Source organism: Numida meleagris, chromosome 2 (assembly GCF_002078875.1).
Source record: "Numida meleagris isolate 19003 breed g44 Domestic line chromosome 2, NumMel1.0, whole genome shotgun sequence".
NCBI lineage: Eukaryota > Metazoa > Chordata > Aves > Galliformes > Numididae > Numida > Numida meleagris.
Window position 1 is genome coordinate 30,877,032 of NC_034410.1, and position 15,205 is coordinate 30,892,236.

The 15,205-nt window shown below is 36.2% G+C and overlaps 1 protein-coding gene across 8 annotated transcripts in view; it reads right to left on the minus strand.

The window, feature by feature from the left end:
• Nucleotides 1–15,205, minus strand: part of FAM126A (family with sequence similarity 126 member A) — a 37,825-nt gene that overhangs the window by 2,922 nt on the left and 19,698 nt on the right. For 3 of the 8 annotated variants that reach the window (XM_021387225.1, XM_021387223.1, XM_021387224.1), the window contains 7 exons: nt 11,509–11,688; nt 10,237–10,317; nt 9,718–9,833; nt 9,292–9,387; nt 7,545–7,661; nt 6,718–6,805; nt 6,055–6,214 (listed from right to left, as the gene is read on the minus strand). In XM_021387225.1, the coding sequence (XP_021242900.1) occupies nt 6,055–6,214; nt 6,718–6,805; nt 7,545–7,661; nt 9,292–9,387; nt 9,718–9,833; nt 10,237–10,317; nt 11,509–11,688 (838 nt within the window). Of the gene's footprint in view, nt 1–279; nt 575–2,353; nt 2,425–5,285; nt 5,380–6,054; nt 6,215–6,717; nt 6,806–7,544; nt 7,662–9,291; nt 9,388–9,717; nt 9,834–10,236; nt 10,318–11,508; nt 11,689–13,255; nt 13,492–15,205 lie in introns of all 8 variants that reach the window. The other 5 variants (XM_021387228.1, XM_021387227.1, XM_021387230.1 and 2 more) reach the window with 5 other exon arrangements.

The window sequence follows — 15,205 nt, forward strand, 5'->3', positions numbered from 1 at the left end:
CGAGACAATTTTCACTTCCAGTTTGATCGATTCTTCGTAATATTCATCACTGGATTTTGTAAATCCAACAAATATGCTTAGGAAATTCAAGGAAATGTTGAGTGTCACAGTGTATGGTCTCCAGATTAAATATATCTGTTTGTAAGTATGTTGTCATTGTCCATGGCACAGACAAAGCTGTGTGCAGTACATGCATTTGTGTTATTACACATGCAAACATATTAACTGCATACTTCAATTCTTCAAACATGCAGCAGTGATCCTTTCAATCAGTGGTACCTTAGAGTGCAGTTACAAGTGGTCTGCTAAAACTGCACTCTGCCAGATGAGTTTATTCCATCCTCCATCATTTTTCTTACAGATTTTTGCCTCCTGATTTCTGGCATGCATTTGCTGTCAGTTCTAGGATCTGTAGCTGTTTCCTGTACTCCCTGTATATGCTGAACATCATTCTCTGCTAGTGCTCTGCTCTTTTCCCCATTCCCGGTTTTCTCTCCAGACACATTTGTGACACTAATCTCAGGTATGATAAAGTTGCCCATTTCAGTAGCATCATTACAATTCTCTGCTTGTTCTAGAATTAAAGATGGATAAGGAAAAAAAAAAAGAAAAAAATGATGTCTGAAACAAAACATGAAACAAAAAAACAATAGAAACAGATGACTAAAGCATTATAAATTAAAGCAGATGTTCACACATTAACCTCTTGTTAATCAGTGATATTAGTGAGTATAAAATTCCTTCTCTAAATAGTGAGCTTCCATCTTCCAGTGATCATCCTTCACCCACATATTGGGAAGTCGCCAACTCAACATTTCAGTTTTGACATACTATCTTATCTGGAGGAGATCCTCCCCCTCCCCCACCCCACAGGTCCACCCTGAGGACCCCTGTGCAGGCACAGTGCACTCCCAGGCAGCGTGCTGCAGCCCTTGGCTCTCTGCTAACATCACTGCCTGCACTCATCACAGAAGGGAAGTCAGTCCCAGAAAGATATTCTCGCAGGGATGGACGTCACTGTCCCTCAGTGGAGAAACTATCCCTCGTTTTACCTGTAAACATTCATTAACATGATTCTTTCTAACTAGTCAGCTACTTATGAAAGTCTCCTTTTAACAAGTTGTACTATCCAATGGAAATTGAATTAATAGCTGCTGTTGTAAGCCAATAGTTTCCTAATATTTTACATGAAACAAATTAAAAGCTGCAATTATTATCCCTTCTAAGAGGTTACCCCCTTCCACAGAGTTCTTCTATCATCATTAACACAGTAGCAATTGCACATGAGCACGGTGAACTGCAGCTATAATATTAGAATACCATTACATACAGCACTTTTTCTGATCCTGTGTTTCTAGAAAGTCAGTGAGGAGATCAACACTCATTGGCTTCAATGGTCTCATTGCACAGGGCAATGTGCCTACAACAAATCTCCAAACCCGTCAGTGTTTGGAGACTTGACTTGGAGATCTCCTCCCCTGCCAGTGCCACTGGAGGCACCTTACTTCAGCAGAGCTACTTCCCAGGATCCACTGACCTCCACGTGCACAAGTCTATTCTAAAAACTTCATTTACAGCTGGGAAACCAGGCAGAGCAGAGGGCAGAACAAAGCTTGCTGTCAGCCCCTTCTCCACTAAGAGCAGAAAAGCATTAGCAAACAGCTGCTCCAGAGAAAGGAGATTCAGAGTGCACCAAATCCACGGCACAGCAGAGACTGGAGAAAAAGAGGAAGAACTTTCTACGTCACAGATTTGGTGGTAATAGCAATAATTAATTATCGTGGTTTAGCGATATGCATTTCTAAATGTAATATCCTCTTGTGTACTAACACTTTACCATGGCTTCTTCATTCCCACAGCTGTGTAACCACTACAGTAATAAACTGAAAAAAAACTAGGTCTTAGCACAATCACATTTAATCTTTTAGTTAAGGTCTCTTAACTATTTTTTGATAAAGGGGAATATGTCTTCCTGAGTTTAACATTGAACTACAGGAGGAAATGAATGAAAAATAGGCTGTTAACACTATAGTACCTACTGTCCTGTGGCAGTGATAAGGCTACACAATCCATGTCCCTTATAGCAGCACTCCATCCTTCTACTTTATATATATATTTATTTTTTTAAGAACACCTGAAACAAACCTTCAGATTCATAGTATTTGGCTTTTGAAGATAATACTGTTTCAAGCTGGACAACTCTGTAGGTCTATCCTTTGAAAAGGAGATATCAATATGCCATACACAAGGCAGTGTAGCTTGTTTGCATTTCACAACTACCAGCTATTAAGGACTAATAAAAATGATTTCAACTATAGTCTACCTTACTGTTACAATTGCCTCCATCATTTACCTCTTGCATAAGTAAACTGCCCACTTGGACTGCAACTCAGTTTTAGCCACCACAGGCTCAAGCTGCATTTCCTGCATAACAACATCAGCATTTTGAATTATTCACAGAAATATCAAGCTCCTATCTCCCCAAATTAGCATTCAGTCCAGATCCCCCTCCCCAAAAAAGTTCTAACTATTTCAGGTATTAATACTGTTTCAATAAATAAATAAATAAGGAGAAATTTTCTTCACAGAGATCCAAAGACTAACGTTTCTTCTATGCCTTGTGCACAACCTGAAAGTCAATTCTTGCAGTGGGAAAAATTAACTTGACTTTATTCTCTAGTCAACATCTTTGTTTTTGTTATGTATTCCATTATCATCTGCTCAGTTCCTCTTACTCTGTCACGTCAGCATGTGCCTTACATCCACACAAGTTTTTCCCCCAACAACTCTTTGTGGGGTAGTTGGAGACATCTTAAATTACTAAGGAAAGCATTGCTAGCAGATGCTTTTTTTTTTTTGCCCTAGCTTTTGTAAATAACATTTAATTGTTTATGTACCTTATAAATGGCATGATTTCTCTGCTTTGTTTCTACTGGTGAATGGAAACATAGATGCCACTCAAACTGTTTTTTTTTAAAACACTAAGTCATGAAAAACTAACATTAGATCAAATCCTCTTTAAGCTTTATGATTCAAGTCAAGCCAACCTAATTAAATAGCTCTAAGTAATCTGTCAGTAAGTGGTGGCTAATATCAATTAGCTCTAAACCCTATTCATTTGTGAGTAACAGGTCCATTTTGCAAATGACTTTTGCATTTAGTACCTCTGTCAGAAGCCCAGATTGACAATACCACCTTGATTAAAAAAATAAAGTCCTTCTCGGTATCAGCAAATTACAAGAATTACAATCTTGTTGAGTATCACAACAAATCTAAAAATTAAGTTGATCTTTTCCCAAAACAGACTTCAATCTACAGTTCTAACAAAAGTTAGCAAGACCTAGGGTCTAAAAATTTTAGAAGTAAACTGTTATTTTTATTAAAACAACAGCAAAAAAAAACACTTTTCTCAATCAAAAATGTGATCAGCTGAGAGTCTTTTGGTTTTTATTTTATACAAATAGACAGATCTAAAATTGCTGCTCTTGCAGCCCAAGGGATATTTTCCTTTGTAAGTTCTTGTATCTCGTGGTCCATGAAATGCATAAGATCAAACTCACTCTCAGCCGCCTCCTCTAGCTTCCTAATCTATTTGTGTAACTCACTTTGCATTGAAGCACAAAGATAAAATCTCTGAATTTATTGTTTCCTTCTCTCTGTGGCAGAAAGAGCAGTGGGTCAGGAGGTTCAAGGTTTGTTGGCATATTTCTCCCAGCTCCAGTATTCATTTTAATTCAAACAAGCACCTGTAAGCACAAGCCTCATTATTCTTTCTGTACACCTACACTGAAGATCTATTCCACAACTTTCACTGGGGACTGTGGGACACTCAATTTTATTTGGAAGTAGGAAATCCAGAGGCCTTTCATTCTGTTTTAAAGGCTTCTTTTCCAGCCATAAGCAACAGGGTTTTTTTTGTTTTGTTTTAGAATTTCCTAATGAAATTTTTGAGTAGGCCACCTCAAGTGCTACGTACTTGAAATACTTGCCATTTAAACCAGAATATTTTGCTGATCAGTCAGAAATACAGTAGACTCAGTTTTGGCCTTTGAACTAATTAACATTTACATAGCCTTCAAATTTCCAACTACTCCCACGTCCTGCTATACAAGCTTTTTTCTTCCCCGTCACTGCTGTAAACTATTTTCTTCCTCTTCTTTAAATCCAATACCACTGGACCAATACGAAATTTTTTCAATAACCCAAATAGAACGATGACAAGAGTTTGTTGGTGGGAGTCCTCGGTGTTCCTTGATCTTCAATCCTTATCCTAAATACTGACTACTTCTCACTTCTGTCATACTGTCTAGACTATTACTGTTTATCTCATCTTTTCCTGCTCTCTACATAACTCCCACACAACACCGCACTTCCCCCCATTTCTAAAAATCCTACTAATATTCTTATCTCCCTTTCACCTTACTGTTATCGGTTACAGTGAACACTTGTCCCACCATTGGTTCTTGACCTTCTCTCAGTATTGGCCCTCCAAGAAGGAATATCTGTAAAAATTTTGAGATTCTTGCATTTGCTGAAAAAAAATGGATTCCCATTAGGATATTTTTATTTTTCTTCTGTAAATGCAAGAGCAAGGGAATGTTTGTTTTAATACTTTCAATTCTTTCAAATGAGCGAATACTCAGTATCCCTGACCTGTGTTCCCATTTACCACTTGAAAATAATAGCAAAACTGCCAAGCTTTAGAGAACAGAATTGCATTTAGAAGCCATTATACAGTTTCCTGACACCGGGTCAATATTCCCTCCCTAAAAATGTTAAGCAGAAGAAAGGCAAATAAGCGGTAATGGCTAAAACGTTCTTTAGCAGTCTTGAAATTTCAGAAATGACTTATTACTGAACCACATTCACGTCAAAGACACTAACGTTCTGCTCCTCATCTTTGCCTAACAGTTTTAAAGTTAATACATCAAACATTTTTTATTTAAATGAAAATAACTTGGACTATTTTAACTTTCTTTGCCCTTCCTCAGATTCAAAAGCTTACTACTGGAACTAACACCAACACGTATCATTAGTGTCAGAAATATTTATCATTATTCTTAAGTCCTCTTTTACCAGAACATTTATACATAATCTCCAACAGTTACCTGAAATTTCCATAGGTGTTTTTTTTTTTTTTAATAACACAGATCTTTGCAAGATTTTTCGAACTGAACTGTCCAAATACTACAAAAAAGTTCATATAATACACATACAGAAATCATTATGATACTGCTTTAAAGTCTTTATTTAGCCTATTTAAAAGAAGACTTATCTACACTCACTCCTCCCTTAGCCTTTCATCAGTATTACAAACACAGCACAGCAAGCCATTGGAAGTTTTGATCTCTTGTTCAGCAGCTCTTCCCCCACCTAAATCTGGTAGAGAAAGTGGAATACATTGATTGTCCTTTTGCAAAATATTCAGCATCATTTTTTCTACTCCTCAGCATTGACCTGTGTTTCACTTTGTTGAAGCCCATATAGTAGTTTGCCCCCAAAGTAATAATTTACCCCTCTAGCCTTAAATATTGTTTTTATTTAAATAACTTAAAACAAATGAGGCTCCTTGGTATTTTTCTTAAATATCTGCTTTGCTTCAGGTATCATGCACTACTTTTCAGAAGAGAACAGGAACATAATTCTCTTTAAAGAATCAAAAACTTTGTACAGCAGGCTTTAACAAAAAGGTGTTTCCTTAAAAGAAAAAAAAATAGGATTGAGGAAATAAAGAATATACTTTGATCCACTAAGATTCTCATTTACCAGTTAAAAACCTCCAAACTACCAGCCACTTGCTTATCAGCAGCAGCAGAATAGCACCAATGCCCAGCTGTCACATTTCATTTGGTATATAGCATCTTAGCACTGTTCCAGACCCACATTAATAACATAAGCTAAGAGAAACCATATAATTTTAATGAGAATAAACGTACAATGTGATTTCACTAAAGGCATTTTCATTAACAACGAAGATTCCTAAAGACAAAATCCTCAATAATATTTTAAACAGGTGTAAAAAGCCAATAATTCATTGCAAAATGCGTTTCTTACCGTGTCTTTTCCATCTGTGCCCTCGGATAGACATGCTAGTCACAGCATTTCTTGATATCCTGGATGAAGTAGGTGTAATTTCAACCTGAATGCATTTTGTACCATCTTTACTAGACTTCATGGCACCCTGAGGCAGTGAAGCTTTTATTGCATTAGCAACCTAGAGCAAGGAAAAATGCAGTTAAGTTCTTAACACGAAGGTTGAAATTTTAGAAAATAATTCTGTCACAAGATCCTTAGTAGTCCAAGAAGGGCACCAATTTAAGGTCAAGTAAGCACATTAGCGTTTTGCACAAGTTATAAAGAATGTTGGGTGCAATTAGCTTTTAGAATTAATCTTTATTTAAGACCTGTCACTATTTAAAACAGAGTCTCCAGTTTAATGATATAGCTATTACTGAACACGAACTTCAGAGTGCTTCTGCGCTATCATTACGCTTTCAAGTCTTAGAAGTGTTCTACTGTGAATCACTCATTCACTTGGGAAGATGATAAAATAACTAAGTATACTGAAGATGTGTCTATATATCCTTACAGATCTAGCTATTCACACAAGCACAGACACATAGACCTCATGAGATTTAGGTTCCTGATAGGATGTTCACAGGAAGTATTTACCGAACTAAAAACTCTACTTAAAAAACGTTGGACTACGCCACCTACCAGCAGAGGTTCTGGATACAGTTCCAGCTGTGCTCTATACAGAATGTCATCCATAGCTTTACGAGCCAGATCCCATTCTCCATTATAACTGCAAAGTTAAACATATACATAATAGTAAGCACCTGTATCAATGGACGAACCTTCTTGGTCATGAGAATTTTGCATTCCTTGAGAGCTCAATTTAGAGGAGTTAAACTACTTCTGCTTATTATCAGTAAGCCTGCTACTTAAAGAATTTGTTCTGAATTAGTGCATATAGAAGCACTAGTTTTATTGTCATTGACTACTCTGAGCAGATTAAAAGTGACATCACTTTTTAAATCAGCTAGTAATTAAATATTCTCAAATTCAAACAGGATGGTTTTAGTATTACACCACCTTTTGAGCACTCCCATGTTACTAGCTTCTGACTATTTCAGTTAATGGAAGAGCTTTACACATCAACATGATGATCAAAGGGTGGATGACATTCAACATTTTAGAGAAAGAACACTAAGACTTTTTTCCTTAACTAGATTGATGTCAAAAATAAGCATGCAGAAATGTGGACAGCAGACAACAGTTGGAAAAGGTTTTTCAGGTATTTTTTCACATCACCAGTTATGACTATTAAGTGTTATCCCAGCCTCCATTCCCCAGTATCACACAGGTAATGTAATCTAACAAGCTGGCAAACTGTGTTCTGTTTCTGAAGTATTTATTGCTACACACAGTATCTGTCCATTTGAAAATAAAACACTTCAAAGATAGCATGCCTAAATGAATAAGTAAATTAAGCTGCTACTGCTTTATTTTGTGTGAATATTAAAAAAAATGCTCTCACTTACAAGGCATAATAAATCCCTGTCAGCATTTGCACCATGAATTCAGATGAAACTGGAATCCTGCTGTTTACTCCCTTATACTTTCTCACTTGTTGGCGAGGATATCCGCAGACACAAATTCTAAAGAAATAATGCATTTGTCACTAGTAAACAATGAAGAACCACCTTTGGATAGAACACCACTAAGATAGGTGTTCGGAGTATGCTTTAACTGCAGTAGACCCAAGGACAGTGTTCATCAACAACAGAATGCTAAAGCAGATTATTTCTCATTATGGAAGAAGGGGATGCCCTCTACTGGCAGAGTCCAAATCCTTCAAAATAGCAGTATCCTAGATGATATGTTACATTCATACCACAGCTGAACATTGAAAATTGTCATTGAAGTCATTCTCAATTAAAAGCATTTACTGCAGAGTAGACAAAAATATTAATGGAATATTTAAGGAAAGGAATCAAAATATATGAAAACTGCTCACAAATTTCAAGCAAAGAGACTAGAAGCATCACATTCAAATAAATCATTCTAAACTCCAGTAGAATTCAGCATTTAAATATAATTTTGATCCAGATTCCACATCAGATTTTGTAGAGAAAAGATTTTTGTAAATCAAAGATACAGAGTCGTTGAATATTCAACTTATTAACTATTACTTTCACACTTAAGGAATGACCTTCAGTGACATTAATCAAAGAATTTCCTTCTTCATAGCACAGACTGAAAGGTTCCATTTCAAAAAGCTTCAATTCTTCAGCTTCAATACTACCAGAGAGCTTGTAAAACACTTCTTTAAAACCCATTTATTGCCCTCAGCAAAAACAGATTAAGATTGTACTGCATCTTAATGTTCAAATTACATTTGTAATAGAGCTTTCAGGACTTTTTTTTTTTAATGAAAAACAACTTTGCCACTAACTTACTATGTTTTTTTCCTCTCCTTCTCTATTCTGCAATGCATATTCTGCTGAGACTAATTAAAAACAAAAAGAAAAAACAAGTGCCCATTACTCATTTGCTTTGGGGTTTTTTTTGTTTGTTTACTTGTGTGAGGAATCTAGAACCTCAGAGCTACTACTGGTAAACAGCTGCTATGGTTGATTTCTGGGTCTCTCTTGGGTTGCCTGGGTTAACAAGAACATTCCTTAATACAATGTCATCTGCCAAAATTCTGGAGACAAGTTCACTACCAGTTCTTCCTCTTTAAAAAGAAACAGATAAAAAAATAAGAATGCCTCAGCTTTAATTTCTGTCTTTTTTTTTTTTTTTGAAGTTACACTAGATTTCAGAAATATCCAAAACATCTGTAGGAATGAGCGTACTTCTAGTTTTAATGTCTACTATAATTTCAAGTAAGTTTCAACTTGTACAGCATCCAAATGTTTAGTAAGCATACAACGCAAAGTTTACCAAGATTTTAGAAAACACTTCAGATTTATTTGGATAAAACACCTAGAACTACTTTAATAAAAGTATAGCTTCTTTGATTTGACTTCTTTCTCCAGTTTACAGCACTGCTTATGAACCAGGTCATTGCTTCTCCAATTTTGAGATCTCAGTCCACAGTTAAATAAGAGATACTTTATCAAGGTAAGTAATGCAGCTATAAATACTTATTTTTAAAAAAAATCAAGTTTACAAGCAACTTCTGAGAATCTGATAGGATTTTTTTTTTGTTATTGCTTGCTAAGTTCAAACTAATTGCATTTCAAGTTGATACCATTTCAAGTACAATCAGCATACAGAAGTTACCTTGAACAAATTTGACACAATGACTGAAGAGAAACTGCAGGCATGTAGCTTAAGGCAGCGTTGTAGCAGAGCAGAAGGAAAGTCAACACTTCAAACCTAGAGTTTACAGAAAACATCAGATTATGATACCAATTTTATGTTTTGTTTTTTTTTTTTAACAAGTAAAACTGGTTTACAAAGAAATTTGCAAGGGTTATTTGAACAATCTTGATTCAATTCAGTAGAATTATTGACCAATGACTTGGGTCTGCAAGCCTTTCCTTTTCCTATGCATCCTGTATCTGCACTTAATACACGTAGAAAAAACAAATGGGAGAACAAGAGAAAGAACAAACAAAAGAACGTACAGCTTCTGTCTATAACTATTACAGTTTCTTAGAAGATTCTTTAATGATTATCAAGATAAATCCTCTTGTACAATTTCACCTGTTCTGTGCTGTCAACATCTCCCTCTGAGGATGAGGTCCACTGTACACAACCCTGGACAAACCATGCTGGGATAAAGCTCCTTCAGTAAGAGCCATGGAGCCAATACTGGAAGGCTACAGGAAAAAAAACAAAAAAAGATTTAAAACACATCCAACCTGAAGTTTTGCTACAATGCAAGTAAAAATAGACAAGAGACCAGCATCATCATATTTCTACATCAATTTTATCTGAACGCCTAGGTACCTTAGACTTATGAAATCATTTTACAGCAGATGAAATATAAGGTTTCAGAACAGGAAAAAAATATAGTTGGTGCACACATATCACAGAGTTATGACTACTGAATCTTGAAAAGGCCCCAGAGATCAGTTAGCAGCAGTGAGAAGACTGAGAAACGCGTTACTAGGTCATGCAAAATGTGAAGGCTCATTTTCACTTTCATTCTTCACTCACAGGCCCCGGAATCATACTGCCTTTCACAATCAGTGACAACTTTATGCTGTAGGTGTCACTTACTTCATGATACACTGAAGGTTTGGACAAAGATGGAATCGTGAAACTCAGCACTTTACTATGTCCCTCTTTGTCAACTATCTCCTGAAAAAGGCAGAAGACAGCAAGTCACCAAGGGTTATACTGTTCTACAGAAACCAGACATACAAAAACATTACATGCTAGAAGGGGGGCAGGGGTGAACAAAGAAAACAAATTATTATAGGAACAAGTAACAATACAGTTAAAGTATTTTTATTTTTATGTACTATAACAATTCAAGGTGCTAACTAGAAGTCATCTTTGTATTTGCTTTAAAGCTTTAAAACGATTGCAGCCTCATATGGCTTTGACACAGTAGCAGGTGTCAAAATATCTGCAAAATCCCAACTTTGGTAATTACATATTTACAGAGAGAGTTAAAAGCAGCAGCCTATGAAAAGAGAAGCCTGGATACAAAGATTTAGAGAAGATACCTTCCTGCAAGATACCACAGAGTGGTATGTTGGCAGGCTTCTCGCATCTGTAAATTAGCAGAAAACTAATGAGTTAGGCAAAAAAAAAAAAGGACCACATATTACAGAAGAGCACTGAAGTACTCTAGATGAAAACCTTCAGAAACAACTTCTGAAGCAGATCTAACCAAAACCACACAGCCTTTAATTTTAAATTTCAGCAGCAGATTTTACGTATCCAAAGGCAGAGATTAGAAAGGAGTTTCCATAAAGCATCTCCTAACACAGACTAATTGCATTTTGCCTGAAACAACTAAAATATGATGCTCTTCAAGGTTCCCTCAGAATTCTGTTTTTCAAAGGATTAATTTAACAGCAAACAGTATGTTTTCATGTAAAATATTTTAAAAAAATGTCAAGGTTATTACAAAATGAAAGACTTATTTTCTCAAAAGTGAGCGATCTGCTCAACCATCAAGTACTAACAATTTGTTGGAAGTGCCTTTATGCATGATCTCTAGTCAAGATGGTCAGAATACCACAGAAACCACAGGCAACAACTTGAAAAGTAGCACCTACTGAGGCTGTCCAGCAAAATGTAAATCTAATTGCCATACCAAGAATTATTAAAGAATACAAGAACTGACGAGGAATCCTTTTCAGGTTCACATTACAGAGTTCCATCTTGGACATTATTTAAAGAGGGGAAACTACAACACTCAATCACTTGTCCCCAGTTCTGAAATAAGATAGTTGATCATTCCCCCTTAAACACTGTACGGTATCCCCTCAAAAGGACACTAATATTTTTAGGCCTGAATAATTAGGTGTAAATACCAACCAAGTTATACACTCCTAGAAGAAGGGCCTCTATACAGCCACTGCTCTGCAAATCTCTGCTGGCTGAGACAGCAAGATAGCACCACATCAGTTCTGGCAGAAACTGCAGTGTGAATCGTAGTAATTGCTCCTCACCACTGCGATAGAACTCAAAGAGCTGATGGCAGACAGGCTCCAGAAGCTGAAATTACAATTAAGTTACAATCGTTAATGAGCAAAAACATTACAAGAAACTGCAACTTTGTGTAGAATCATAACCAATCAGTCCTTTGGAGAAAAGATGATAGATGCTCCACTGTAGCTAGCAGGGAGTGATCAGTGTGCTAACTACCCAAGCTACCTTGCACAATTTCAGCCTTCCATACTTTCAGGTGATACAAGTGGTGTCTTCCATCCCAACAGAAATACTGTTCCAACAGCTCCATCCCCTCCTTTTTTAGCTCACTTCCCATAGCCTCACAGGCTTAAATAAGTAGGGGATGCTTACTATCACTGCATCTCATAGCCTGACCTCAGTACACCTAACACATAGAAAGAAGGAGCTGTACAAAAGGCCTTGTTACTCTAGAGCTCCAACAGTGAACATACAAAAGTCCAAAGATTTTAACCTGTAAGTGAGAAGAGCTACAGGACACCTGTATTCAAAGTACTACAACAACTCAGTGTACAGAAGACCAACAAAATCCTTCCACTCTTCCACAAGCTTCAGTGTATTCATAGGGTGTTAAGACAAACAGGAAGCCTCTGCTAAAGGTCAATACACAGTGTTAACCGTGTGTTACTACATGGAGGTTAAATATTGTCCACAACAGCAGACGCTTTCAAAGTGAGCAGAACTGGACACTGAAGCCTCAAACAAAATAAAAACCAAAAACTCCAAAATGTTTTTTGACAGCAAACATGGCAAATTGGTCATAAGAATTTGCAACCATTAGAAGATTTGTTCTTAATGTTCCTCAAAATAGCCCAAAAAAAGTGGAATCGGGTAAAAAAAAAAAGCATGTTTAAGTGAACATTCTAAATCATGTGTTTTTAAGCAGTAATAGCAGAACACTCATTTGAGAAACTACTCCTTAAAAAAGAATCTAGATGGTCAATGCACTTATACTCACAAATTTTACAAACTGAAACCTGAGATTCCAGCTTTTTAGAATTCAATTCATCAACCTCAGCTGGTATATAAAAAATAATTACACAAGATGATTTAAAATGGTAAAAATCATAAAAATGATTTTCTCCCACAGCAAATCTCAAAGACTGGATTTAAATGCAACACATCTGAAGGATAAGTTTTGCTGCTTTGTTTCTTACCTTGAAGGCTTAACATCTTAATGGTTCATTTATATGACTCACAGAAACAGACTCTAAATTAATTTAAATACCAGGAACGTTAAGGATAGTAATAGATTGAAATGTGTTCCTACACAAAATCCCCAGAAGTTTCAACCTGAAAGTGACAGAATGCAAATCAAACAGATCTGCGTTTTAGAGACTACCCTAAGCCACTGTAATCATTAGAATTGCCACCGCAGTTCAGAAAGGAAGGTATTATCCAGCATCTTCCTGAAAATTCTTAAAGACTGGGATACAGATGTGACTTCATTGTCAGTAATACGCAGATCATATTTTCCATTTATTCATTTTACTCAAAAAATTGTGAAAAGCTAAGGCAAAAAAAAAAAAGCATATCAAGCTAAACTAGTCTCCTTCCAAAGCAGATTATCAAAGATCTTTCTAGAAGACTTTACCAGCACAAGTGCGTTCCATCTTCAGCTTCCATATTTCACAAAATTTGCATACTTCCTTCAATGAAGTATCAGCTCAGAATGATGTGCTTGAACTTTAGAAGGCACAGAAATAGCTATGACAGGTATCCATGTTCACATCGTTATCTCAGTTGAGACAGCTTTGTATCAGCACGTTTCAATGCGTAATCAGTACAAAAACAGATTTTCTTCCTTCAAATGCCACCACATGCTAAAACCTAATATCAAAACACACAAGTTGTTGCTGTTCCAAGATAATGTTTTTACACTAAACCAGTTCTAAGAAGTATGAAAACTTTTAATGCTGGAACAGAAAAGTGTTGAAGTAATTTCATCCCTCCTCCTTTTAATTTGTATCCAGGCATGCTGGACATTTCAAATACTTGTATTTCCTAATGCAAATACCTGAATGGCTGTTATCTGAAAGGACAGCAGGAGAGTTCTAGGTACATGATAAACAACCTTGAATTTGTGAAGAAACAAAACCTTTCAGAAAAAAAGCTTGCCACTGAATTTCCTGAGTGTCTGCTAAGTTAAAAGTCCTTTAAATCTTCACATCTACTGAAGACTCTTCTTTTACAGAATTATATTTTCCATGCCAGTGGGCAGTAACCTCAAAGTAACTAATAAAGCCTTTGCTAATAAAGCTACTATGAAATGGCTATTTCTTGGTATAGCAAACACAAGTAGTTCATTTGTCTCAGCAAATACTACATTTTCAGAAATGCAAAGTAGCAGGTACACAAAAAGCAAATACACAACGCAGGTAATACTTCTCAAAAACTGAAAGAAGTCACTTGCTTTTTTAAATTGCTAGCTCAGAAGTATTTCCTTTATGTGGAAAGCTCCAAGTAGCCCTTCCCACAGAGTTTCAGGTAGTAAGAATAGTACAAATAAAGATTTTAAGAGTGCTGTCAGCATTGGCTTTTCAATTTCAATATTCAGTAACAGGGGAATCTTCAATACTTAGCCCTCCCAAAGTATTTCAACAATCTTTTTGAGCAGGATTTTCATGGCTTAGCAACAATCTTGCAGAAGTCCATAACAAAGCTAGTGATAGCCAGTAGTAGTAATAAATTACAGAACATGAAAGTATCAGTTTGGCTATCAGCAGGGAGACTCATCGCACTAATTTACACATTGATATGCATTCTGAAGACCAGGCAAGCTTGACTCAGTATTTTGAATGACTCAGAATGCCTTCCTGAGCAGCACGGAAAAGTAAAATGACATTTCTTCTCTGCTGTACAACCTGCATTTCTGTACCAGCATTCTCTCTAAAAATGTACATGTACTGGAAGCATTTTACCCTCTGCCCACCACTGGCATTATCTCAACTTTGGAGAGGTTCCTTATGCTGTGTCTTTTCCAGAAGAGGAATAAGGACTCAATGTATTTTTAAAAATAATAATACACAAAGATTTGTTGGATGGTGCAAAGTGTGACCAGAATACAACTAAGACCAGTTCAGAATGTTCTGATCTCACCTAGACATTTCAAGAGAAGCACAGTCATGGTGTATGAACCATTCTTCACATGGGCACAGCACAAACCTGCCCCATTCCACCTCATAATTTCTAAGGAAGCGGCAGATTGTGTTAAAATACATGTAAATACATATAATTTATATAGCAGATGCATATTTGCCAAAATGATGGCAAAAAGGCAGAAAGCCCTAAATCCAAAGCAATAATATAAAAGGAATGCAAAACTACCTAGCAATTTATCTCTTGTCATATAAACAGACAAGCTTCTGGTAGCTACAGATTCACGTTCAAGTTACGGTGAATCACAAAAATAATTCAGTCGAGCATGTTTTCAATTCCTTAATATGTTTCTCAGTTCCACACACAGATCCTGATTATGATCTACAAGATTAGTTATGATCAGCAAGTAAAAAACAAATTTACAAATTGTTTCCATAGTACTATA